At 49.1% G+C, this 27,582-nt stretch overlaps 1 protein-coding gene across 2 annotated transcripts in view; it reads right to left on the bottom strand.

The window, feature by feature from the left end:
* LOC116968805 (formin-like protein 3) overlaps nucleotides 1-27,582 on the bottom strand; it is a 141,433-nt gene that overhangs the window by 6,208 nt on the left and 107,643 nt on the right. For both annotated transcript variants that reach the window (XM_033015694.1, XM_033015695.1), the window contains 10 exons: nucleotides 25,508-25,632; nucleotides 23,340-23,542; nucleotides 20,298-20,532; nucleotides 18,393-18,461; nucleotides 16,555-16,635; nucleotides 9,979-10,108; nucleotides 6,521-6,684; nucleotides 2,547-2,648; nucleotides 1,730-1,825; nucleotides 14-137 (listed from right to left, as the gene is read on the bottom strand). In XM_033015694.1, the coding sequence (XP_032871585.1) occupies nucleotides 14-137; nucleotides 1,730-1,825; nucleotides 2,547-2,648; nucleotides 6,521-6,684; nucleotides 9,979-10,108; nucleotides 16,555-16,635; nucleotides 18,393-18,461; nucleotides 20,298-20,532; nucleotides 23,340-23,542; nucleotides 25,508-25,632 (1,329 nt within the window). The remainder of the gene's footprint in view (nucleotides 1-13; nucleotides 138-1,729; nucleotides 1,826-2,546; nucleotides 2,649-6,520; nucleotides 6,685-9,978; nucleotides 10,109-16,554; nucleotides 16,636-18,392; nucleotides 18,462-20,297; nucleotides 20,533-23,339; nucleotides 23,543-25,507; nucleotides 25,633-27,582) is intronic.

The following is a 27,582-nucleotide window of genomic DNA, read 5'->3' as shown; positions in this document are numbered from 1 at the left end:
AGTCAAGCATTACCTGTGATGATGTCTTCAATGGTCCCGTCTTTGCCTTCATACACAGCCGGGTGTTCTTTCACCTGCCGCCTCCGCAGCTCGGCAATGAGCTCCTGGTGCTGCCGCTTGTTCCTGGGGCAGGGAGACTGCAGGAAACAATGCCACCGTTACTGCACAGCACGGGCCGCGCACGCTGCCCGCGGAAAGTCCGTAAGACGGCGCACGGTGGCGCAGCGGTAGAGTTGCTGCCTCACAGCGCCAGAGACCCGGCTTCCATCCTGACCACGGGCGCTGTCGGTACGGAGTTTGTGCGTTTTCCCCCGTGCCATGAGAGGAATAGATCGGGTAGATGCACAGAGTCTCTTGCCCAGAGTAGGGGTATTGAAGACTAGAGGACATGGGTTCAAGGTGAAGGGGAAAAGATTTAATAGGAATCTGAGGGGTAACTTTTTCACACAAAGGGTGGTGGGTGTATGGAACGAGCTGCCAGAGGAGGTAGTTGAGGCTGGGACTATCCCAACGTTTAAGAAACAGTTAGACAGGTACATGGATAGGACAGGTTTGGAGGGATATGGACCAAACGCGGGCAGGTGGGACTAGTGTAGCTGGGGCATGTTGACCGGTGTGGGCTAGTTGGGCTGAAGGGCCTGTTTCCACGCTGTGTCACTCTATGACTATGATACTATGACCACGTGGGTTTTCTCCAGGTGCTCTGGTTTACTATCACACTCCAAAGACGTACAGGTTTGTAGGCTACAGAACTAGTCATTGGTGATCGCTGGTCTGCACGGACTCGGTGGGCCGAAGGGCCTGTTTCCACTGTGTAACTCCAAACTAAACGAAACAAAACTAAACTCTACCTAATTGGAGACCTTCAGACTATCTTTGATTAGACTTTACTGGATTTTATCTTGGACTAAACGTTATTCCCTTTATCATGTATCTGAACACTGTGGACGGCTCGACTGTTATCATGTACTGACTTTCTGCTGACAGGGTAGCACGCAACAGAAGCTTTTCACTGTACCTCGACACACACGACAATAAACTCAGCTGACCTAAACTAAATTAAACTAAACTTACAGACAACACAAAAACAAGCCGATACTGGAGTTGGAAGCCAATTAGAAGGAGTGAAATGCAGGATGTGAAGATTTTACAGGCCTGGAATTTAAAACATGGAATCATTTTAAAGCTTTGAAGAGATTACAAGTTTGTGTCCAAGGCAAATAAAACATTACCTAGGCTTCACCACATCTATGAGAAACAACTTGGCGTAAGATTACTGTCAAATATTCAGCACTGTTCATCAAATGATAGATGGTGCAAAAATAATACTCCAACTGTTTACAAATGTTGCAAGGTTTCAGGCCATTCAAGTCCTCTGGGTAAGTCATCATAAGACCTTTCATTTTGAAATGAAGACCCTGGGTCCAACTTTGAACAATTCAGTGTGAGATTATCAGCCACCTGATTCACCATTTAATTTGCTCTTAAAGACAGCCTGTTAAAGTGTTACCACGTTGGTGCTTGTGGGAGATTTCTGAGTGCAATTTGGCAGCTGCACAATAACTAGTTTAGTTTAGTTGTGTTGAGTCCCGTGGAGACACATGGCCTCTCCTGTGCTTGAAGCCAATGGCCTGTATTCCCCTACTGCCCCCAGGCCTGGCCCTAGGCCTGCCAACATCCTGGCTGTGAAGAGTGAAGGTCAAAGTGCAGCCGTGGGTGCGTGCTTTACCTTCTGCTCCTGCTGAAGTTTGGCTTCCTGAGCAAGCATCTTCTCTCTCAAAGCTTGCTCCTGCTTTTTCCGCAGCTCGTTTTGCTGCTCCGCTTCCTGCAGACAGAGAGGAAGAAGCCAGCTTAGTGCTCATCACCGCAGTCGGTCCACAGATCACCGCAGATCGGGCCGCCGTCGCCAGAGGCCCCACAGACGGACGAGCACGCGGATCGGACGCGGACCACGGCGCGGCACAGAGCGGTGGTGGAGGACACTCAGGGGGCAGCACGGTGGCGCAGCGGTTGCCTCACAGCGCCAGTCGATCCCGACTACGGGCGCTGTCTGTACAGAGGGGGGAGGAAACTAAGTGAAGGCTGGACAACGGGGGCTACTAACTGGGCTGAGTTGCTTCAGTGTTTAAGAAGGAACTGCAGATGCTGGAAAATCGAAGGTAGACAAAAATGCTGGAGAAACTCAGCGGGTGCAGCAGCATCTATGGAGCGAAGGAAATAGGCAACGTTTCGGGACGAAACCCTTCTTCAGACTGAGTTGCTTCAGCCTCACTTTCCTTCTTTAATTCCATTTACAGCCACTGATGCTGCATTATGAACGTTCTTTCAATATTTACTCTAGGAAAGTGCCATTAAAACTTAACAAAGACAGGTGGATAAACACAGTTGATGCCAAAGACTCATTAACTGCATTTTAACATGTTAATAGCTGTTTGCCTTTTGGGTGGCATCTCGAAACCTGTCTCTGTGGCCCCTAACCACTGTTTGAAGTCACGACAATGGTAAACACATGCAAAAAGGGAGCAGATCAGCCTCTGTCATCTTACCTTGTAGGACTTCACAAAGCGAACAAAGACTGGGAAGAACACGGATGGGGGGGTCGTCTTGGCACTTTCTCCAAAATACACGACCACTTTGTTGTAGGCTTCCTGTACAGGGCAGAAAGGAAATTACTTGCTGTGTCATTCACCTTGCATGTCCAACAACAGTTACGGATATAACAGCAGTCAGCTTTTCCCCCCCCAACGGCGTTCTGCTGCCTCACAGCGCCAGGGACCCAGGTTCGATCCTGACTACGGGTCAAGCCAAGTCAAGTCAAGTTTAATCGTCACATACACATACGAGATGTGCAGTGAAATGAAAAGTGGCCAATGCTCGCGGACGTTTGTGCAAAAAACAAACAGACAAACAACCAAACAAACTATAAACAGAATCACATATTTTTTTACATATTAAATATTGTGGGCGGAAGGAAAAACGTTCAGTAGAGTTAGTCCCTGGTGAGATAGGAGTTTACAGTCCGAATGGCCTCTGGGAAGAAACTCCTTCTCAACCTCTCCGTTCACACAGCATGGCAACGGAGGCGTTTGCCTGACCGTAGCAGCTGGAACAGTCCGTTGCAGGGGTGGAAGAGGTCTCCCATGATATTGTTGGCTCTGGAGTTGCACCTCCTGATGTATAGTTCCTGCAGGGGGGCATAGTGAAGTTCCCATAGTGCGTTCGGCCGAACGCACTACTCTCTGCAGAGCCTTCTTGTCCTGGGCAGAGCAATTCCCAAACCAGATGGTAATATTTCCGGACAAGATGCTTTCCACAGCATCTTGTCTGTACGGAGTTTGCACGTTCTCCCCGTGACCTGCGTGGGTTTTCTCCGGGTGCTCCGGTTTCCTCCCACACTCCAAAGACGTGCAGGTTTGTAGGTTAATTGGCTTTGGATAAATGTAAAGATTGTCCCTAGTGTGTGTAGGATGGTTTTAGTGCACGTGGGGAAGGTGCGGACTCGGTGGGCCGAAGGGCCTGTTTCCACGCTGAAAGGTCACGGGTCAAGCAACTAGGCGTTAGTGCTAAACGTCAAGAAGTAATGACCCCCCCCTCTTCTCTGCTGTTTTAAAGATTTTGTTCCAGTCTCGCCATCATTTTCTCATGTTGATTCAAAAACTTGGCCACGAGTCGTCGGTAGTCAAACATTTTCCCACACATTCCATTTCATCCCAGTCCCTCCCCGCCCTTCAGCGGAGAACCTGGCTGGGATTCTCTGCAAAACCAGGACAGGGGCAGCGTGGAACACCCACTTTGCAATTTGTTTGACATATCCTGTCCCAGGGCGTGATTCTGCCAACTATTGTTCACTTTGTGCCGTGGCCTCTTGAAAGAAAATCACAGCAAAACCCCCTTTGGAAATCTGTAGCAGCTCCGAGCACTTGTGTTGTCAGCTTTCCAAGAACGCCGTGGAGTCCCCAGAAATCGCAGATTCACTTCCAGGACGTGACCACGAGCAAAATCTCCGGAGAAAATCATCAGAACGTCATGAAAAATAGTTCAATTTTTGTTTGAGACATTGGGAATTAGACTAAGTGCTGTTTGAATAACAGTCAAATATGATCCAATTGCTGTCCGGAACCTAGCATTGGAAACAGAGGAACAGGAGGAGGCCATTCGGCCCCTTGAGACTGTTCTGTATTCAATAAGGACATGGTCGATCTGCTCCCTAACTTCACACCCGGTTTTCTTTCACTTAATCCCAGGATTTTTACTCCCTACACTGCGATTTACTCCCTACACGACAGGCTGATGATTCCAGGACGGTGCTGGATGTTCACAGATGCATCCAACACATTTATTGCAGCTTTGGCCGCCATTTTGGCCGCCATTTTGGGACCTTCAGCTGTGGAGCGCACATGCAGAAACATGCCTTCCTAGCATTGTCTTGGTCTACTTCTTAAAGCTGTCTTGTCTCAGCAGTCCAACAGTCTGAGGGGGGAGGGAGCTGAACTCCGGTCTGCCCCTTTATGTAATTCACTGACCTGATCCCTCCCACACCAACAATAGCATTACCAACGTCTGTGGTCATTGCAACCTCCATGCATGGCCCCATCATTAAATGATCTCTAGTTGGCCCAACGCCTTCTATCTCTTCAAAGTCAAATGTGGGTCCCTTGAATGCAGACACGGGTGAAATTATTATGGGTAACAAGGAAATGGCAGTAGAGTTGAACAGGTGTTTCGGATCTGTCTTCACTAAGGAAGACACTAACAATCTCCCAGATGTACTGGAGGACAGAGGATCTAAGGGGGTAGAGGAACTGGAAGAAATTTTCATTAGGTGAGAAATAGTATTGGGTAGACTAATGGGACTGAAGGATGATAAATCCCCTGGGCCTGATGTTCTGCTGAACACATGGGATGAGAAGTTCAGAAGTCAAATTCTGGTTCTGAATGGCCTAATGCTACTCCTTTGACTTCTGAACTTCTCATCCCATGTGTTTCCATAAACCATAACCTCTTTCAATGTATTAATAACAACCATTCCACTGAAGAAACAAGGCATGGCACATCCTGACCGTTTATATGTTTCGGGCTTAGACTGAACCTGCGCTGAACAGCTTAGAAACATAGAAAATAGTTCAAGTGAGTTTATTGTCATGTGTCCCTGTATAGGACAATGAAATTCTTGCTTTGCTTAAGCACACAGAACATAGTAGGCATTTACTACAAAACAGATAAATGTGTCCATATACCATGATATAAATATATACACACATGAATAAATAAACTGGTAGTGCAAATAGCGGAAAGTGGTTATTAATAGTCAGAGTTTTGTCCGAGCCAGGTTTAATAGCCTGATGGCTGAGGGGAAGTAGCTATTCCTGAACCTGGTTGTTGCAGTCTTCAGGCTCCTGTACCTTCTACCTGAAGGTAGCAGGGAGATCAGTGTGTGGCCAGGATGGTGTGGGTCTTTGATGATACTGCCAGCCTTTTTGAGGCAGCGACTGCGATAAATCCCCTCGATGGAAGGAAGGTCAGAGCCGATGATGGACTGGGCAGTGTTTACTACTTTTTGTAATCTTTTCCTCTCCAGGGCGCTCAAATTTCCGAACCAAGCCACGATGCAACCGGTCAGCATGCTCTCGACTGTGCACCTGTAGAAGTTAGAGAGAGTCTTTCTTGACAATCCGACTCTCCGTAATCTTCTCAGGAAGTAGAGGCGCTGATGAGCTTTTTTGATAATTGCGTTCGTGTTCTCGGACCAGGAAAGATCTTCAGAGATGTGCACGCCCAGGAATTTGAAGTTCTTGACCCTTTCAACCATCGACCCGTTGGCGGTGGCGGAGTAGGCCATTCGGCCCTTCGAGCCATCACCGCCATTCAATATGATCATGGCCGATCATCCACAACCAGTTCCTGCTTTCTCCCCATATTCCTTGATTCCGTTAGCCCCAAGAGCTAAATCTAACACTCTCTTGAAAACATCCAGTGAATTGTCCTCCACTGCCTTCTGTGGCAGAGAATTGCATAGATTCACAACTCTCTGGGTAAAAAGGTTTTTCCTCATCTCATTCCTAAATGGCCTACTCCTTATTCTTAAACTGTGGCCCCTGGTTCTGGACTCCCCAACATCAGTAACATTTTTCCTGCATCCACCCTGTCCAATCCTCTAAGAATTTTATATAATTCTATAAGATAACCTTCTAAATTCCAGTGAATATCAGCCCAGTCGATCCATTATTTCATCATATGACAGTCCCGCCATCCCGGGAACTAACCTGGTGAACCTACACTGCACTCCCTCAATAGCAAGAATGTCCTTCCGCAAATTAAGAGACCAAAACTGCACACAATACTCCAGGTGTGGTCTCACCAGGGCCCTGTACAACTGCAGAAGGACCTCCTAAACACAAATGCTCTGGCGATGAAGGCCAACATGCCATTGGCTTTCTTCACTGCCTACTTAGGCTGAGAACTGGAATGCCGAGATCAAAGTTAAAGATGGGAAAGGCGCTCAGCGCCACATTCCACTTGCCTGCGCAGTTTTGGAGTCTCGTTGCAGTTTTTCCAACTTCCCTTCATTTATTGACAGGAAATCCTTCAGCACCAGGTTATGCTCATGCTTATTGCTCTCCCGTTTCACCAGTTCCATGTTGTGGCCCATCTCCTTTACGTCCAACAGGACATTTTCCAACGAAACTGTGGGAAAACATGAAACGGTCAGGAAGCCCATATCTATCAATGGCCATCTCCTTGCTCAGAAAGCCCCCCCACACACACACACAAGATCGGAGAATCCTTTGAGGAACACAATCTCTCCCTCCCTCGTACACTTTTGTCAAGCAATTGAATGAGATACTGGACATTTTAGCTTAGTTTAGTTTAGAGATACAGCGCGGAAACAGGCCCTTCAGCCCACCGAGTCCGCGCCGACCTGTGATCCCCGCACACTAACACTATCCTACACGCACTAAGGACAGTTTACATTTATACCAAGCCTATTAACCTACAAACCTGTACGTCTTTGGAGTGTGGGAGGAAACCGGAGATCTCGCAGAAAACCCACGCAGGTCACGGGGAGAACGTGCAAACTCCGTACAGACAGCACCCATAGTCGGGATGGAACCCGGGTCTCTGGCGCTGTGAGGCAGCAACTCTACCGCTGAGCCACCGTGCCGCCACACAATCTCTCCCTCACTGTTGTACAGGTTGTGTCAAGAGATTGAATGAGATACTGGATGCATTCCCCACCCATTGACTATACAACATTTAGAAAACATTTGGGCAGGTACATGAATGGGAAAGGTTTGGAGGAATATGGACCAAAAGCAGGCAAATGGGACTAGCTTAGATGGGGCATCTTGGATGGTATGGACGAGTTGGGCTGAAGGGCCTGTTTCCATGCTGTATGATTCTATGATTAAGAGACTATTTCTTCCTTTCAGAATTGTCTGGATTCAAGGTGAGACCATCTGGAGTTGGTCATCGTGCCACTATGATGTTTCATCTCACTCTCACAAAACTTTGCTGCAGAGGAAGACTTGTTGGTGACATTGTCTGCACTGGTGGAATGCTACTCCATCAGCTCCTACATAGTCACAGAGTGATACAATCTGGAAACAGGCCCTTCGGCCCTACTTGCCCACACCGGCCAACATGTCCCATCTACACTAGTCCCACCTGCCCCCATTTGGCTGATTTCCCTCCAAACCTGTCCTATCCTTGAACCTGTCTAATTGAGTCTTAAACGTTGGGCTAGTTCCAGCCTCAACTACCTCCTCCGGCATACATCTCATCTCATACATTCGGTCTTGTTTTTGACATGTTGTGATTGTCCACCATGAATAGAGGATGTTTGGCTAGATGCGACATCCTGTTTACTAGCCTCACTGCACAGCAACATGGAGAGAAGCCCATGAACAGGCAACTGACAATGGGTTTGGGATGTTTGTGCTGAGGAAGCAGTGAGTGGGGGGGGGGGGGGGGGGGGGGAGGACAGAAGAACAGGGCCCCGTGATGGAGCAGTAATGAGAGCAGGCACTGGCTGCTTAGTTTAGTTTAGTTTTGAGATACAGCGCGGAAACAGGCCCTTCGGCCCACCCAGTCCAGACCGGCCAGCGATCCCCGTACACTAACACTACTCACACACACCAGGGACAATTTACATTCTTTACCGAAGCTAATTAGCCGACAAGCCTGCACGTCTTTGGCATGGGGGAGGAAACCGGAGCATAAGAGAAAACCCATGCGCTCACAGGGAGAACGTGCAAACTCCACACAGAGATCAGGATTCAACCTTGGTCACTGGACTTGAGAGGCAGTGGTTCGACCAGCTGCACCACTGATTTGTCATTGCAATTATTGGCATAGCTAATGGGATATTGGTCTATGTGAAGTTTTGGGAATGTTGTGAAACGGGTGTGTTACACTGCGATCATGGCTTTGTACAGTGCAAGGTGTGGATGTTATACTGTATATGAAGGCATTGGAGAAGTTATCCATTGGGTTTATCTGTATGCAGGATATATAGTGCAAAGTAGTTATGTATAGTTTATCTGTAGGTTGAAGATGCAAAGATTAGAACATGAGTAGACTTAATAATGTTTAGTTCCTGAGTGTGAAGAGATGTGCTTTATAAGTACAGGTCCACCAGGGATTTTCTGGGAACTACTGGTCCGGACAAAATTCCGAGAGCGCACTTGAAATTCCCCCGGAAGTCCCCCCGAAAATGTGGCGCCCAGGCCGGGCGGGACGGCCAATCTCCACCTCATCGGGACTTCAGCGGCCGATCAATCTGCCCCCCCCCTGGGGCCGGGGCTCTGGAACTCCGGCTCGGCCAGAGCCGACAGATCCGTTCCCATAGCCGACTTCCGAGGCCTAGGCGGAACATTCCGGTACCGTTGGACTCCTCTCGGAGGCCGTGACCTCTGTTGGTCCGGCAACACGGATAATCCGGAGAGACTGCGGAACCATGGGGGCCGGAATATCAGTGGAGGAGCTGTCATTTTATACATAATTGTATATTGTACATAAATGGTTAATTGACAGAATAAGTTGTGGGTGATTATATTCTGTTTGTTCCCTTGTTATGGCAGCAGTGTTTATTGTTGTGTACAATGTAGACTGACTTGTGATAAATTGCTGCATCTGCCGCTGCTGTTAGTTCAATGTTGATCCTTATCAGTAAAGGATGTCTATCCTGTTTACCTGCCTTGCTGAAAGGCAATATAACGAAGGGACCTGCAGAATTGCGGTACGGTGGTGCAGCGGTAACGTTGCTGCATTACAGCGAATGCAGACCCTGGTTCGATCCCGGCTACGGGTGCTGTCTGTACGGAGTTTGCACGTTCTCCCCGTGACCTGCGTGGGTTTCCTCCAAAATAATCGGTTTCCTCCCACACTCCAAAGACGTACAGGTTTGTACATTAATCGGCTTGGTATAAGTTTTGGGACGACAGGTGGCGCAATGGGCTAAGTGTTCGGCTGGCGACCGGAAGGTGGCCGGTTCGAATCCCGCTTGGAGTGCATACTGTCGTTGTGTCCTTGGGCAAGACACTTCACCCACCTTTGCCTGTGTGTGAATGTGTGTGAATGTGTGTGAGTGATTGGTGGTGGTCGGAGGGGCCATAGGCGCAGATTGGCAGCCACGCTTCCGTCAGTCTGCCCCAGGGCAGCTGTGGCTACAGAAGTAGCTTACCACCACCGAGTGTGACTGAGGAGTGAATGAATAATGCGATGTAAAGCGCCTTGAGTATTAGAAAGGCGCTATATAAATCCCATCCATTATTATTATTATTATAAGTGTAAATTGCCCTTAGTGTGTAGTGTGCGGTAGTGGGTAGTGTCAGTGTGCGGTGATCACTGGTCGGTGTGGACTCGGTGGGCCGAAGGGCCACTCTGTATCTCGAAACTAAACTAAACTAAACTACAGAAGTTAAACTCTGCCAATCTCTTGTTGACAGGAGGCAGCTGGAGCAGAAAGTTGGCATCGACCTGCTGCGGCTTTCTCGATGTAATGCAGCTCGTTCCAGAAGGTGGCGATGTTGCAGTACTTCCTCTTCACGACGATCGCAATGTAGTGCAGCAGGGTCAGCTTCCGATCCGTCGATTTGGTGTCTGAGAGCTGCACGCACAAACAAAAAACATTTCACAATCACTATTTCTCTTCACCATTTGTCTTTCGCAAACTAGATTCCTTATGGGGCGTCAAATTGAGAAGCAGCAGCTCTTCAGTTTGTTCAGCTCAGTTTAGTTTATTGTCACGTGTACCGAGGTACAGTGAAAATCTTGTGTTGTGTGCTATCCAGTCAGCGGAAAGACAATACATGATTACAATCGAGCCGTCCACAGGATAAGGGAATAAGGGAGGTTATCCAGAACAAGGGATCACAGTTTAAGGATAAAGGGGAAATCTTTTAGGACCGAGATGAGGAAAACATTTTTTTTCCACACACAGAGAGTGGTGAATCTGTGGAATTCTCTGCCACAGAAGGTAGTTGAGGCCACAGTTCATTGGCTATATTTAAGAGGGAGTTAGATGTGGCCCTTGAGGCTAAAGGGATCAGGGGGTATGGAGAGAAGGCAGGTACAGGATACTGAGTTGGATGATCAGCCATGATCATATTGAATGGCGGTGCAGGCTCGAAGGGCCGAATGGCCTACTCCTGCACCTATTTTCTATGTTTCTAATGTTTAGTGCAAGGTAGAGCCAGTAAAGTCCGATCAAAGATAGTCCAAGGTTCACCAATGAGGTAGATAGTAGCTCAGGACAGCTCTCTGGTTGGTGATAGGGTGGTTCAATTGCCTGATAACAGCTGGGAAGAATCCCTGAATCTGAACACAATATCTAAATGCGGCCTCATCAACATCTTATACAACTGCAACATGACCTCCCAACCTCTATAATAATAATAATAATAATGGATGGGATTTATATAGCGCCTTTCTAATACTCAAGGCGCTTTACATCGCATTATTCATTCACTCCTCAGTCACACTCGGTGGTGGTAAGCTACTTCTGTAGCCACAGCTGCCCTGGGGCAGACTGACGGAAGCGTGGCTGCCAATCTGCGCCTACGGCCCCTCCGACCACCACCAATCACTCACACACATTCACACACAGGCAAAGGTGGGTGAAGTGTCTTGCCCAAGGACACAACGACAGTATGCACTCCAAGCGGGATTCGAACCGGCTACCTTCCGGTTGCCAGCCGAACACTTAGCCCATTGTGCCATCTGTCGTCCCGATATACCTATACTCAATAGGTACACAAAAAAGCTGGAGAAACTCAGCGGGTGCAGCAGCATCTATGGAGCGAAGGAAATAGGCAACGTTTCGGGCCGAAACTCTGAAGGAAATAGGCAACGTTTTTTTGCTACACTAAAAAGCTGGAGAAACTCAGCGGGTGCAGCAGCATCTATGGAGCGAAGGAAATAGGTAACATTTTGGGCCGAAACCCTTATGCTGCACCCGCTGAGTTTCTCCAGCTTTTTAGTGTAGCAAAAAAACGTTAAATATTCCAACCGAGTCATCCACAGTGTACAGCTACAGGATAAGGGAATAACGTTTAGTGCAAGATAAAGTGGGAGGAAACCAGAGCACCCGGAGAAAACCCACGCGGTCACAGGGAGAACGTACAGACTGCACCCGTAGTCAGGATGGAACCTGGGTCTCTGCCATTGTAAGGTAGCAACTGCGTCACCATGCCAACCATTACGTCCTATCACGTTTAGATGGGAACTGAGGAAGACCTTTATATACCCAGAGGTGAGTGGGGGGGGATGGGGGACTCTGGAACATGCTGGCTGAGTGGGTGGTGGAGGTAGTGACTCTCACAACATGCAAGTGGGTATCTGGACCAGCACCTGAATTGCCAAAGCAGAGAAGCTATGAGCAAATTGCTGGTGAATGGAATTAGTGCAGAGGGGTCCATAGTGGTTAGTGTAGACACGTTGAGCTGGAGGGTCCATGTCTGAGCTGCATGTAGGCACATTCCCAAGTCATTAAAGAGCAGTACGAACTTGTCCTTCGACTGTCCCAAGTCTGTGGGCTGTGGGCTGAGGACTATACAGTATATTTGGGACGACAGATGGCACAATGGGCTAAGTGTTCGGCTGGCGACCGGAAGGTAGCCGGTTCGAATCCCGCTTGGAATGCATACTGTTGTTGCGTCCGTGGGCAAGGCACTTCACCCACCTTTGCCTGTGTGTGAATGTGTGTGAATGTGTGCGAGTGATTGGTGGTGGTCGGAGGGGCCGTAGGCGCAGATTGGCAGCCACGCTTCCGTCAGTCTGCCCCAGGGCAGCTGTGGCTACAGAAGTAGCTTACCACCACCGAGTGTGACTGAGGAGTGAATGAATAATGCGATGTAAAGCGCCTTGAGTATAAGAAAGGCGCTATATAAATCCCATCCATTATTATTATTATTAGTAGGCTTGTGGCTCTGCACCCAGTTAAACTCCTCTGAAAGAAAATGTTTTTGGATTCTAGTGATTGCCAACTGAAGATGGCACACTGCCGACTGGCAAACCCAGATTTGTTTCAGGTAGCTTGCTGTTGTCATCTTGGGGGGGGGGGGAAAGGCACTTTTGCAAACTATCTTACACAGAAACAAAGTTTCTTGGTGGAACCAAAATAAAGTTGTGCCTGCTGAAAGTGTGGAAGAAATAGAAAGCAAACGTGTGTGTAGGAAGGAACTGCAGAACGTACAGATCGCACCCTGAAGAAGGGTTTCAGCCCGAAACGTTGCCTATTTCCTTCGCTCCCTGGATGCTGCTGCACCCGCTGAGTTTCTCCAGCATTTTTGTCTATCGACAGGGGCGGTAGATAGGACAGTGCGGTGAACTTCTGTAACTTTGTCCGCACCATCATGCGTACTGTCTGGGCGAGGTTGTCAGCAGAGCAAAGCATTTCACTGTGCCTCGGAACATCTAAATGGTGGCCGACTAGGAAAAGGGGAGATGCAGCGAGACCTGGGTGTCATGGTACACCAGTCATTGAAAGTGGGCATGCAGGTGCAGCAGGCAGTGAAGAAAGCGAATGGTATGTTAGCTTTCATAGCAAAAGGATTTGAGTATAGGAGCAGGGAGGTTCTACTGCAGTTGTACAGGGTCTTGGTGAGACCACACCTGGAGTATTGCGTACAGTTTTGGTCTCCAAATCTGAGGAAGGACATTATTGCCATAGAGGGAGTGCAGAGAAGGTTCACCAGACTGATTCCTGGGATGTCAGGACTGTCTTATGAAGAAAGACTGGATAGACTTGGTTTATACTCTCTAGAATTTAGGAGATTGAGAGGGGATCTTATAGAAACTTACAAAATTCTTAAGGGGTTGGACAGGCTAGATGCAGGAAGATTGTTCCCGATGTTGGGGAAGTCCAGGACAAGGGGTCACAGCTTAAGGATGAGGGGGAAATCCTTTAAAACCGAGATGAGAAGAACTTTTTTCACACAGAGAGTGGTGAATCTCTGGAACTCCCTGCCACAGAGGGTAGTCGAGGCCACAGTTCATTGGCTATATTTAAGAGGGAGTTAGATGTGGCCCTTGTGGCTAAGGGGATCAGGGGGTATGGAGAGAAGGCAGGTACGGGATACTGAGTTGGATGATCAGCCATGATCATATTGAATGGCGGTGCAGGCTCGAAGGGCCGAATGGCCTACTCCTGCACCTAATTTCTATGTTTCTATGTTTCTATGTTTCTATCTAACAAGAAAATATCGCTGACTCATTGAATTGGAATCATTGGTCACATTTTGAAGGTGTTCGCGGCCGGCCCCGAGACCTGGAGCGGTGAATGGAAAGGAGTTGGGGTTGAAGTTAGAAGAAAAGGTCAGGCAAGCAGTTTGCTTCTGTAAAACGAGAGCCGTGCCAGCTGATGCCTGCGCGCTGCCCACTCGCTCACGGCCAGAGACCGACAGAGCCACTTCCAGCATTGCCCCCTCTGGTACAGTTTCCATCACACACTGGAAGATTGGCAGAGGCTCAGAGGGTTTCTGAACACTCCAGCGCATGAAATAAACACTTGGGGAGCACATCCTGTTTCAGTCGGGAATGATCCAAACACAAATGAATGGAATGTGATTTTGATTAACTGAGCTGCTATATTTAGACCACGTTGTGTGTTTGTCCTGAAGGGGGAGGGGAAATCAGGCAAAATGACAAGTCTGCCTTCATGTCTGCAGTTGCTGGATGTGTGACCCAGTCCAGCTGCACAAATGGTCCCTCTCTCTCTCTCTCCCTCCTTCTCTCTCCCTCTCCCTCTCTCCCTCTTCCTCCCTCTGTCCCTCTCTCTCTCCCTGTCACTCTCCTTCTCTCTCCCTCTCCCTCTCCCTCGCTCTCTACCCTCTCTGCCACAGACTTCTACACAGACTGGTCCCTGGAAACACCTCAGAAATGCCCCACATTACCAGGGGTGGCACGGTGGTGCAGCGGGTAGAGTTGCTGCCTCACAGCGCCAGAGACCCGGGTTCCATCCTGACTATGGGTGCTGTCTGTACGGAGTTTGCACGTTCTCCCCGTGACCTGCGTAGGTTTTCTCCGGGCGCTCCGGTTCCCACCCACATTCAAAAGACGTGCAGGTTTGTAGGTTAATAGGCGTCGGTATAAATTGTAAATTGTCCATAGTGTGTGTAGGATAGTTTTAGTGTGCGGGGATCGTTGGTTGGGACGGACTCGGTGGGCCGAAGGGCCTGTTCCCGTGCTGTATCTCTAAACTAAACTAGAACTAGACCTGGGTATAGCCGGTGCCAGGTTCTCTACTTGCACTAGGCCAAACCCTCAGCAGGAGCTTTCGCTGAAGGAGCTCGTCCGCTAACTCCAATGGCTCGCTTCCTGGACCCTAAGCAGAAAGGCTTCCCATTGCCCCATACCTCTGCATTTGCCATAGGGACATAGAAACATAGAAAATAGGTGTAAGAGGAGGCCTTTCGGCCCTTTGAGCCTGCACCGCCATTCATTGTGATCATGGCTGATCATCCACAATCAGTACCCCGTTCCTGCCTTCTCCCCATATCCCTTGATTCCGCTAGTCCCAAGAGCTCTATCTAACTCTCTTTTGAATGCATGCAGTGAATTGGCCTCCACTGCCCTCTGTGGCAGAGAATTCCACAAATTCACAACTCTCTGGGTGAAAAAGTTGTTTCTCATCTCAGTTTTAAATGGCCTCCCCTTATTCTTAAACAGTGGCCACTGGTTCTGGACTCCCCCAACATTGGGAACATTATTCCTGCATCTAGCCTGTCCAGTCCTTATATAATTGTATATGTTTCTATAAGATATACAATACAATACAATACAATACATATCCTCTCATCCTTCTAAATTCCAGTGAATACAAGCCCAGTTGTTCCAATCTTTCCTCATAACACAGTCCCACCATCCTGGGAATTAACCTGGTGAACCTACATTGTACTCCCTCAATAGCAAGAATGTCCTTCCTCAAATTAGGAGACCAAAACTGTACACAATACTCCAGGTGTGGTCTCACCAGGGCCCTGTACAACTGTAGAAGGACCTCTTTGCTCCTATAACTCAACTCCTCTCGTTATGAAGGCCAACAGGCTATTAGCTTTCTTGGTGATAGGCTCACAGCCCACAGGGCCTGACATTAGCCGTGCTGGCAGCAGCAAATGAGGGGAGTCACGATGAATCCGCAGCTCCGAGCCTCACTCACCCAGATCTGTAATTGACTCCATCTTTACTTCATTATGTGGCCGTGATCTCCCGGTTGCTCAGCACTTTAACTCCCCCTCTCATTCCCACACTGACCTTTCTGTCCTGGGCCTCCTCCATTGTCAGAGTGAGGCCACACGCAAGTTGGAGGAACAGCACCTCATATTTCACTTGGGCAGCTTACACCCCAGCGGTGTGAACATTGACTCCTCTAACTTCAAGTAACCCTTGAATTCCCCCTCTCTCCATCCCCTCCCACACCCTAGTGGTCCTACTAGTTCCACTGTTCGTATCCCTTCATTATCACCTCTTCCACAACGGACCATTGTGGGCTCCACCTTTTTTGGTCATCAGTGCTGGCTCTGATTTGTCCTGTGCCTTTACATACCTCTAGTTCCACCCCCCCCCCCCCCCCCCCCCCCGACTCTCAGTCTGAGGAAAGGTCTCGGCCCGAAACGTCACCCATTCCTTTTCTCCAGAGATGCTGCAATCTTTAGAATCACGAGAAATGCTGGTTTGGACACAAAAAGCTGGAGTGACTCAGCGGGACAGGCAGCATCTCTAGAGAGAAGGCATGGGTGACGCTGATGAAGGGTCCTGACCCGAAACGTCACCCGTTCCTTCTCTCCAGAGATGCTGCCCGTCCCGCTGAGTTACTCCAGCATTTTGCGTCTACCTTTGGTTTAAACCAGCGTCTGCAGTTCCTTCCTACAGAAATGCTGCTTTGACAGCCCATCGGATTAGCAAACTACAGGGTCTGGAGCGCTCTCCAGAATTGTTCCCTTAGAACACGACAGCATTGACGAAGAGGTCCCACACACTGCAGATTGCAGCCGCCTTTAAACACATCATCAGTAAAAAACGCTGCAGAGAAGGTGAGTGGAATAGTGTACATACCAGGTCCAAGCTCTGCAGTTTGAAGCCATACACAGCTCCACGTTTGCTACTGTTCATGTAGTTACCCAGCGCCAGGATAATCTGTTGGAGAGGGGGGAAGGACAGGAACATTATTGGATGCATGACAGAGTGCAGACCTCACTCACCACGGACGAGAACTCCGCATAAACGACCGCAGCATTGACGGAGCGGTGAGTTCACGCTGCGCTGTTCTGAATGAATGAAAGGTACTTTATTGTCACAAGTGACGAGTCACAGTGAATTCTTTGCTTGCATTCTCATGGTATGCAAATAGCTTCCACATAAAGGGCGCCGACAGTCACAAAGTATCCGCGACGGGTCTCCTTTGGTTCTCTCGCCTCACAGTTAAAGTGTTTGGCAACCGGGAGATCACGGCCACATAATGAAGTAAAGATGGAGTCAATTACAGGTCTGGGTGAGTGAGGCTCGGAGCTGCGGATTCATCGTGACTCCCCTCATTTGCTGCTGCCAGCTCGGCTAATGTCAGGCCCTGTGGGCTGTGAGCCTATCACCAAGAAAGCTAATAGCCTGTTGGCCTTCATAACGAGAGGAGTTGAGTTATAGGAGCAAAGAGGTCCTTCTACAGTTGTACAGGGCCCTGGTGAGACCACACCTGGAGTATTGTGTACAGTTTTGGTCCCCTAATTTGAGGAAGGACATTCTTGCTATTGAGGGCGCCCAGCGTAGGTTCACTAGGTTAATTCCCAGGATGGTGGGACTGTCATATGCTGAGAGAATGGAACAACTGGGCTTGTATTCACTGGAATTTAGAAGGATGAGAGGATATCTTATAGAAACATATAAACAATTATATAAGGACTGGACAGGCTAGATGCAGGAAAAATGTTCCCAATGTTGGGGGAGTCCAGAACCAGGGGCCACTGTTTAAGAATAAGGGGAGGCCATTTAAAACTGAGATGAGAAACAACTTTTTCACCCAGAGAGTTGTGAAATTGTGGAGTAACTTCCCCCCATGCTGGGTCCCCCTTCATTCCTTCCCTGGATATGGCTGCCATCTGAGATGACGGTCAGACTGGGCACAGCCATGCCTATGTGGGGCAGTGGAGGCAGAGGGCACTATCAGTGGGTCAGTGTGGTGCTGGCTGCCAGCTTGGGGGGGCACTGTCGGAGCTTTCCCTGGTGCAGTGCCAAGAAACACTACAGTGCTGTACTGTGGGAGGTGCCATCTTTCAGCTAAGGCCTAGTCAGCCCCTGTCTTTTAACCTCCTAGGGTGGAGGCAAAGGAATGGCGGGCACTGTCCCCAAAAGGGCAGAGGGACAGCAGGGACGGCACGAGTGGTCACCTCCAGCGCTGATAATACTTCATCATCTCCGTTTCAGTTCAGTTTTAGTTGAGCTTATTGTCACGTACACGTATAGGTACAGTGCAAAGTTTTTGTTGCGTGCTAACCAGTCAGCGGAAAGACAATACATGATTACAATCTAGTCATTCACAGTGTATAGATACAGGATAAGGGAATAACGTTTAAGATAAGGGAATAATGTTTAGGATAAGGGAATAACTTCTCCAAATGCGTTATGCCTGTGGGAGCGTGCTCAGTACGATATGGTTGCCATGGCTACTCCTTTACTACGGAGTTATCGGCAACACATGACAAGGTGCTATAGAAATGCAGGTGCCTTTCTTTCTCTGCAGCCGCCTGTCAAACCTGACCAAGGGTATACAGCACATCATGATTGCCCTTTACCAGCTGAGCTACGAGGCCTCTGCAGGCCAGTGCCTGTGAATTAGCATGGGCCAACCTAGACACCTCAGGCAGTCCTACCCTGTGTGGGCCTAGAATGAAACCACTCACCTCCAACATAGCCTTCAACTTCTGTGAGGTCTTGATAGACATCGAGGCTGCTATTATTGCATTCAATTGCTAAAAGAAAAAGTAGAACAAATAAATCTTACAGCCATCTCCCCGAACAACATGAGAGCACATGGTATTGGGGGTAGGGTGTTGACATGGATAGAAAATTGGTTGACAGACCGGAAGCAAAGAGTAGGAGTGAACGGGTCCTTTTCAGAATGGCAGGCAGTGGCGAGTGGAGTGCCGCAAGGCTCGGTATTGGGGCCATAACTGTTTACCATATATTTGGAAGAGGGAATTAGGAGCAACACTAGCAAGTTTGCGGATGACACAAAGCTGGGTGGCAGTGTGAACTGTGAAGAGGATGTTAGGAGGTTGCAGGGTGACCTGGACAGGTTGAGTGAGTGGGCAGATGTGTGGCAGATGCAGTATAATATCGATAAATGTGAGGTTATCCACTTTGGCGGCAAAAACAAGGGGGTAGATTATTATCTCAATGGGGTTAGGTTAGATAAGGGGGAGGTACAGCGAGACCTGGGTGTCCTTGTACACCAGTCACTGAAAGTTGGCGTGCAGGTACAGCAGGCAGTGAAGAAAGCTAATGAAATGTTGGCCTTCATAACAAGAGGATTTCAGTATAGGAGTAGAGAGGTTCTTCTGCACTTGTATAGGGCTCTGGTGAGACCACATCTGGAGTATTGTGTACAGTTTTGGTCTCCTAATTTCAGGAAGGACATCCTTGTGATTGAGGCAGTGCAGCGTAGGTTCACGAGATTGATCCCTGGGATGGCGGGACTGTCATATGAGGAAAGATTGAAAAGACTAGGCTTGTATTCACTGGAGTTTAGAAGGATGAGGGGGGTCTTATAGAAACATATAGAAAATTATAAAATTATAAAAGGACTGGACAAGCTAGATGCAGGAAAAATGTTCCCAATGTTGGGCGAGTCCAGGACCAGGGCCACAGTCTTAGAATAAAGGGGAGGTAATTTATGCAGATGCTGCCTGACCCGCTGAGTTACTCCAGCACTCTGTGAAACGTCACCTATCCATGTTTTCCATAGATGCTGCCTGACCCGCTGAGTTACTCCAGCACTCTGTGAAACGTCACCTATCCATGTTCTCCACAGATGCTGCCTGACCCGCTGAGTTACTCCAGCACTCTGTGAAACGTCACCTATCCATGTTTTCCACAGATGCTGCCTGACCCGCTGAGTTACTCCAGCACTCTGTGAAACGTCACCTATCCATGTTCTCCACAGATGCTGCCTGACCCGCTGAGTTACTCCAGCATTCTGTGTCCATTTCTGTAGTCGAGTCAGATTTGTGCAACATTCTTCAACATTTGAGCATTATTCAACAAAGGCCACAGCTTAACGCATCTTTGGCCAAATCACATAAGGCATTACAGCAGGCAGGAAACTGGGTTCTCCTTGGTCCATGCCACAGGCAACAATAGATGGCATGCTGCTCACCATTGGGACTCTGTTTGTGTTAGTGAATAGCTGTCATGACTCCACTAGTTTAGTTTAGTTTAGTTGTGCTTAGGGATACAACGTGGAAACATACCCTACGGCCCACCGGGTCCGCGCTGACCAGCGATCACCCCTCACATTAGCACTATCCTACACACTAGGGACAATTGACAATTATACCGTCAATTAACCTACAAACCTGCACGTCTTTGGAGGGTGAGAGGAAACCGGCAAACGCCCAACTGGGTCACGGGGAGAGCGCCGTACAGGCAGCCCCCGTAGTCGTGATGGAACCCGGGTCTCTGGCGCTGTGAGGCCGCAACTCTAGCGCTGCGCCACCGTGCCGCCCTAACTACCTTCCCTTGCTTTTAAAAGCTGGAGACACCGTGCCCCACTGCTCCTGATGTGGAGGGAGATAAAGGAGACCTACCGGATTCAACATCTGGATGTTTTCGGCGAAGTTGCCAACGAAGGTCATTATGGTCATGCGCTGTGCGAGGCGCTCGATTTTGCTGAAGTGCATCATGAAGCGATCCTCGTTGGACAGGTCGTCCAGTGGCTTTCTCTCCTTCTCATATTGCTTCAGCAGCTTCACCTCATTCTCCAGAGGCAGGAAACGGTTCAAACACTCCACAAAGTCCAGGGGCAAGGTCTTCAAATCGTACCTGCAAGAGGGGAGTCAACGCTTTAGACCAGCAAACTCAATTCAGATAACGATTCTTTACACCTGTAAATAACATGGGGGTAGGGGTGTGGGGGTGCAAGCACGGGGCTGTGGGATTCACTTTGCAGCACATTGCGTCTTTTGCCCGGCGTTACAAAATGGCTCCCGTCACAAAATGGCTGCGTGCTGATTATAGCGCGGAGTTCGCGTCTCGGCATTTGCTGAACTTGCGAACGCAGGCTGAATTGAAGTCCAGCTCGCTTGAGTTTTGGTTTGTTTTTGCGGTACCCCCACTTGGCGCAAGCAGCAATTCTCTAGCTTTCCAACGGGGCAGGAATCCTCCCTACAGTTCCCCAGCTACAGTACTGACCCCTGGGCAGATTGTGTTGACTTAGACTTGATCAACGGGCTTGCACCTACTGGGCTGGAACCATGCAGGTAAAGGCCCATTTCTCTGAGGTACAAATGATGCAATCATTTCAAAACACATTCATACAGTTTGGATGGAAAGAAAAAAACATGGCTGCCAGGAGGGTCACAGTACTATGTTTGCGCCCCTTGTACATTGCAGAATAGATGCAGAACTCCCTACATTGTGGCAAGTTATTGCAAGAGCTCTTTGCTTTGAACCAGTGCACTTGGCATCGTGTGGCATTCGGTGGTGAATGCCACTTTCAAGCAGAAGAGGGCATCTGCCAGCCCGCTGTCAAGTCTGTCCTGCCTCAGAGGTTGGCAGCAAGAGAAGCAGGGGGTGGGAAATGATGCGAGCATTTCACTGCACAACTCCCAAAATGTCTGAAAGGATCGCTCGTTAGAAACGATGCTCAGTGGTGTTGTTCTTCAAAGAGGTGTCGCTGTAGAGGGAGAGGCAGAGTCCATGCGTCACGCCAGTGAGGACGGCTCATGAGTTGCACCAATGCAAGACTGAAAGTTGCATCAGCGACCTGGCATGCGATTTCCCCCCCTCCCCCGAACATGAGCTGCCTGGACTTTGCCTGGCCCAAGTACTCTTGCAGCAATAAGAGTTTGGGACTATCGAAGGTACACAAAATTGCTGGGGAAACTCAGCGGGTGCAGCAGCATCTATAGAGCGAAGGAAATAGGCGACGTTTCGGGCCGAAACCCTTCTTCAGACTGATGGGGGGTGGGGGGGGGGGGGAGAAGGAAGGAAAAGGGGAGGAGGAGGAGGAGCCCGAGGGCGGGCGGATGGGAGGGTGGGAGGAGACAGCTAGAGGGTTAAGGAAGGGGAGGAGACAGCAAGGGCTAGCCAAATTGGGAGAATTCAATGTTAATGCCATAAGGACGCAAGGTCCCCAGACGGAATATGAGGTGCTGTTCCTCCAATTTCCGCTGTTGCTCACTCTGGCAATGGAGGAGACCCAGGACAGAGAGGTCGGATTGGGAATGGGAGGGGGAGTTGAAGAGCTGAGCCACAGTTTAGTTTAGAGATACAGCGTGTAAACAGGCCCTTCGGCCCACCGAGTCCACTCTGCCCAGCGATCCCCGCACACTAACACTACCCTACACACACTAGGGTGCTGTCTGTATGGAGTTTGTACGGTCTCCCCGTGACCGCGTGGGTTTTCTCCGAGATCTTTGGTTTCCTCCCCCTCTCCAAAGACGTGCAGGTTTGTATGTTAACTGGCTTGGTATAAGGGTAAATTGTGTGTGTAGGATAGCGTTCGTGTGCGTGGGATCGCTGGGCGGTGCGGACCCAGTGGGCGAAGGGGTTGTTTCCGTGCTGTATCTCTAAACTAAACTAAACTAGTGGATTGTGAAGATGATTCAACCCACTTGCAAATCTCCATTGGTAATGAGGCCTAATAATTAAGCAAGACTTCCATCAAGCCTAGTTTGGGGAAGGGTTGTCAAACCAGGAGCCGACCAGCTTGCCGCATCACCTTCCAGTAAGCTGAAGAGCGATTGGGCAGGACCTGCAGAATCCCAGCATTCCCTTGGCCTTATGGGGAAAAATGGACCAACGGATGTCGTCAAAACACACGGGAAGAAAATAAATGGTGTCAGATGAGGACAAAACCTGGTCTCTTTTTTAAAAAAACGCTAATGGAAATTTGAATGGCATTTCATATAATGCAACACCAAAACTCACTGCAGTAAATTGGATGGTAGAGGCACATCCAGCTGGTAAATGTGTCGGAGAGTCAGGAGAAGATCAAGGGGGGCGATGAAATGGTGGCTCCGATGTCCAAGGAGAAGGACAGATGCGAGGAGCGTGCAAATCCATTTAGTAGCAACCAAGCTGGTTGGGTGCCTGTTGCTGGGCCACGCAATGAAATCTGTGTCGGGTGACCATGGAAACCGTGACTGGATAGGGAGGGGGCTGCAGAGGTCGTGGAAAGATGACAGAGACTCTACAAGCCCAACAGTTCCTCTATGTGAGGGCAAGGGGAATGGCAGCAGGCAGTGGGAGGAGTGGGAGCTGTGGGTGGATGGTGGAGGCAGCCTTGCGGCCTTGCCTTGCGGAGCCAGGATGAGGGGGCGGGAAAAACCAACCGCAGGATTGGAAGTGGGGGGCCAAGGGAGAAGGTATTTCATGCCGGGGTTGGCCACAATCCTCCGTCCCCATCCACACCCAGCGATCAATCCCAAGCATTGAATCCATCCAGGCAAAGGGGATAGGAGTCGAACATTGAGTCAATCCTGGACTGGGATTAGAGGGGGGGTGCGGGAGGCGGAGGGGAGGGGGGAGGGGAGGGGGGAGGTTCAGCGAAAACTATCACGCAAATGCACGCAGCTGCCAGCTCACACTTCCCGCAATCAAAGAGGTCGGAAGGCTTTACAACATACATTTGAATGGCCCTGCAAATCTCTTCAGTTGTCTTGCCAGCCTTGCGCAGTGTAATGGCGAGATTCTTTGCTCGGTTGGTTTCGAGCAGCATCACTTTACTCAGCGCTTTCTGCGCACTTTTGCTTTTCTGACAGGAGACCTCAATGGAGGGTCCCTGGGCTTTCGTCTTGAAGAGGTCTTCAAATTCATCCAGGTCAAGCTCCTACAGCACAAATTGATTGTTATTACACACTGGGCGCTCTCCCAATGCTCACAGGCATTCCCTTTTGCAAACTGAGCCTCCTTATCATTGAACCCTGCTGGGGACACCATCGCTCTGCACAAGTGCTCCCCTCCATCACAGCCCTCAGGCACTTTTTCTATTTGGTTCACGATTCCAACACCTGCAGTTTTTATTAGTTTCCACGAGGGTGGTTAAAGTCAACACCAAGATTGCAATTGTATGTTCTATACTAAGCTGAACCTGATCAAGGCATTCACAGTTCTCTTTGGCTACAGTTAGATTCTCCACCTCCTGCACTACCATCGACTCTAACCGCATCTTGTTTTTGTTTTTGCAGTCGTTTTTCGACTTACTTGTGTTGTCCGGGTGCCTGTAATGCTGCTGCAAGCACAATTTTCATTGTCCCTGCAGCTCACCCTGCTCATGCAGATGACAATAAGCTCGACTTGCCTAGACAACTCTGCCAACGACATGGGAACTGCAGATGCTGGTTGAAACCGAAGATAGACACAAAAAGCTGGAGTAACTCAGCGGGACAGGCGGCATCTCTGGAGAGAAGGAATGGGTGACGTTTTGGGCTGAGAATTGGTGACGTTTCAAGCCTGAAGCAGGTACTCCAGCATTTTGCTTCTAAATCGATACTGCATCTATCACACTGTCATCTTATCATAGAAACTAAACAATAGGTGCATGAGTAGAGGCCATTCGGCCCTTCGAGCCTGCACCGCCATTCAATATGATCATGGCTGATCATCCAACTCAGTATCCTGTACCTGCCTTCTCTCCATACCCCCTGATCCCTTTTGCCACAAGGGCCACATCTAACTCCCTCTTAAATATAGCCAATGAACTGTGGCCTCAACTACCTTCTGTGGCAGAGAATTCCAGAGATTCACCACTCTGCGTGAAAATTTTTTTTCTCATCTCGGTCCTAAAGGATTTCCCCTTTATCCTTAAACTGTGACCCCATGTCCTGGACTTCCCCAACATCGGGAACAATCTTCCTGCATCTAGCCTGTCCAACCCCCTAAGCATTTTGTACGTTTCTATAAGATCCCCCCTCAATCTTCTAAATTCTAGCGTGTACAAGCCGAGTCTATCCAGTCTTTCTTCATATGAAAGTCCTGACATCCCAGGAATCAGTCTGGTGAACCTTCTCTGTACTCCCTCTATGGCAAGAATGTCTGTCCTCAGATTAGGAGACCAAAACTGTACACAATACTCCAGGTGTGGTCTCACCAAGACCCTGTACAACTGCAGTAGAACCTCCCTGCTCCTATACTCAAATCCTCTATGGCAAGAATGTCCTTCCTCAGATTAGGAGACCAAAACTGCACACAATACTCCAGGTGTGGTCTCACCAAGACCCTGTACAACTGCAGTAGAACCTCCCTGCTCCTATACTCAAATCCTTTTGCTATGAATGCTAACATACCATTCGCTTTCTTCACTGCCTGCTGCACCTGCATCATCTACCTGCTCTTTGCACGTTGTCTACAGTTAGTGGGTACGCTGTGAGCTTTGCCATGGTTGAAAATCAATGTCTAGCCCCAACATTAATGGCACGTGGAACAATTCTTGTGCCATCGAGGGTGACCATCTGCAATGAGGAGCAGAATAAATGGGATAAAATGACCACTGTCCAAAATAGTCATTCATAAAAATGGAGCCGAGCCAACGGTAAAGGGCCTGATGAAAGTCATTGACCCAAAACATTAATTCTGATTCTCCTTCCACAGATGCTGCCTGACCAGCTGAGGGTTGCCAGCATTTGTTGTTTTTTTCACTTCAGAGTTAACGTGGCTGTTGAATTTGTAGCAGGGGCCAGGCGGGGACAATGTCCCAGGCCTCAGCGCTTGTGCCATGATTGAACTTGCTTCCTGCGGTCTCACCAGCTCCACAGGGGCAGTTGGGGATAAATACGCAGTCAACCACTCAGCTTACCTCCAAGATCTTCTCGTCATCGATTTCAGTGAAGACCGTCCCGTTGATCTGATTGGGTTTGAGTGCCATCCAGTTAAATACCGGCAAACGGAATTTTGTCTTAATTGCTTTCTTGATCCGAATGGCTGAAAGGAGGAATGGAAACAGTTAATAATAATAATAATAATAATAATAATAATAATAATAATAATAATAATAATAATAATAATAATAATAAATACTTTATTGATCCCCTCAGGGAAATTCAGATGTCCAGAAGCTCCCAACCAACAAACCCACAGATTCAAAACGAACGCAGACAGAAAATACATAGAATATAATGTGGACACTTACCTGAGAGCAATAAATACTTAAAAAGACCAATAATTAACAGTTAAAAATTAATAATTGCAAAATGCATCCCCCTACAGCCTAGCGGTCCGAATTATAAAATCTAATGGCTGCAGGGGTGAAGGATCTCCTGAACCGCTCCGTTCTACAGGGCAGGGAGAGGAGCCGGTTGTTGTTCCGAGTGCTCTTTTGACTCTCCAGAATTACATGGAGGGGATGCCCGGGGTTTTTCAGGATGACCTGCACCTTGTGCCTCATACGCCTCTCAAGCACCTCCATCCCAGAGTCTACTCTCTTACGTCACAGTCCGAAAGGCGACTCGGATTAGTGCTGAATTCTCATCTCTTGGTCACAGTCATAGAGTCATAGAGTGATACAGCGTGGAAACAGGCCCTTCGGCCCAACTTGCACACACCAGCCAACATGTCCCAGCTACACTAGTCCCCACCTACCTGTGTTTGGCCCATATCCCTCCAAACCTGTCCTATCCATTTACCTGTCTATGGTAGACAAAAATGCTGGAGAATCTCAGCGGGTGAGGCAGCATCTATGGAGCGAAGGAAATAGGCGACGTTTCGGGTCAAAACCCTTCTTCAACAAGGGCCGAGTCCCCCTTGTCCTCACCTTCCACCCTACCAGCCGTCACATACAACAAATAATCCTCCGACATTTTCGCCACCTTCAACGTGATCCCACCACTGGCCACATCTCCCCATCTCCTCCCCTTTCAGCTTTCCGCAGAGACCGCACCCTCCGCAACTCCCTGGTCAATTTGTCCCTTCCCACCCGCGCCACCCCCTCTCCGGGCACTTTCCCTTGCAACCGCAGGAGATGCTACACTTGTCGCTTTACCTCCCCCCTCGACTCCATTCAAGGACCCAAGCAGTCGTTCCAGGTGCGACAGAGGTTCACCTGCATCTCCTCCAACCTCATCTATTGCATCCGCTGCTCTAGATGTCAGCTGCTCTACATCGGCGTAGGCTTGGCGATCGCTTTGCCCAACACCTCCGCTCGGTCCGCAATAACCAACCTGATCTCCCAGTGACTCAGCACTTCAACTCCCCCTCCCATTCCGAATCCGACCTTTCTGTCCTGGGCCTCCTCCATGGCCACCGGGAACAGGAGAAGCAGCACCTCATATTCCGCTTGGGCAGTCTGCACCCCAGCGGTATGAACATTGACTTCTCCAATTTCAGGTAGTCCTTGCTTTCTCCTCCCCTTCCCAGCTCTCCCTCAGCCCACTGGCTCCACCTCTTCCTTTCTTCTTCCCGCCCCTCCCACCCTCACATCAGTTTGAAGAAGGGTTTCGACCCGAAACGTCGCCTATTTCCTTCGCTCCATAGATGCTGCCGCACCCGCTGAGTTTCTCCAGCATTTTTGTCTACCTTCGATTTTCCAGCATCTGCAGTTCCTTCTTAAACATTTACCTGTCTAAATGTTTCTTAAACGTTGCGATAGTCCCTGCCACAACTAGCTGCTCTGGAAGCTCGTTCCATACACCCATCCAACACAGTTGTGGGCTCACCCAAAATTTGGTCGGAACAAATGAGGATTGGATGGATTTCTCAAGATGCAGCAATGTACACACCCATCTACAAGCAGCATAGCGAGATATAGGCCATTCTACCCATCAGGCCTATGCTACCTCCATACAGGTCCAATCTGTTCCTCTAATTTTGCTGCATGGGCTTTGACTGCTCCTCGTGGCAATGCTGGCAGTGACTCTTCAGCCCATGGGTTGAATC

This window comes from Amblyraja radiata, chromosome 46 (assembly GCF_010909765.2).
Source record: "Amblyraja radiata isolate CabotCenter1 chromosome 46, sAmbRad1.1.pri, whole genome shotgun sequence".
NCBI lineage: Eukaryota > Metazoa > Chordata > Chondrichthyes > Rajiformes > Rajidae > Amblyraja > Amblyraja radiata.
This window is presented reverse-complemented; position numbering and strand designations above follow the sequence as displayed.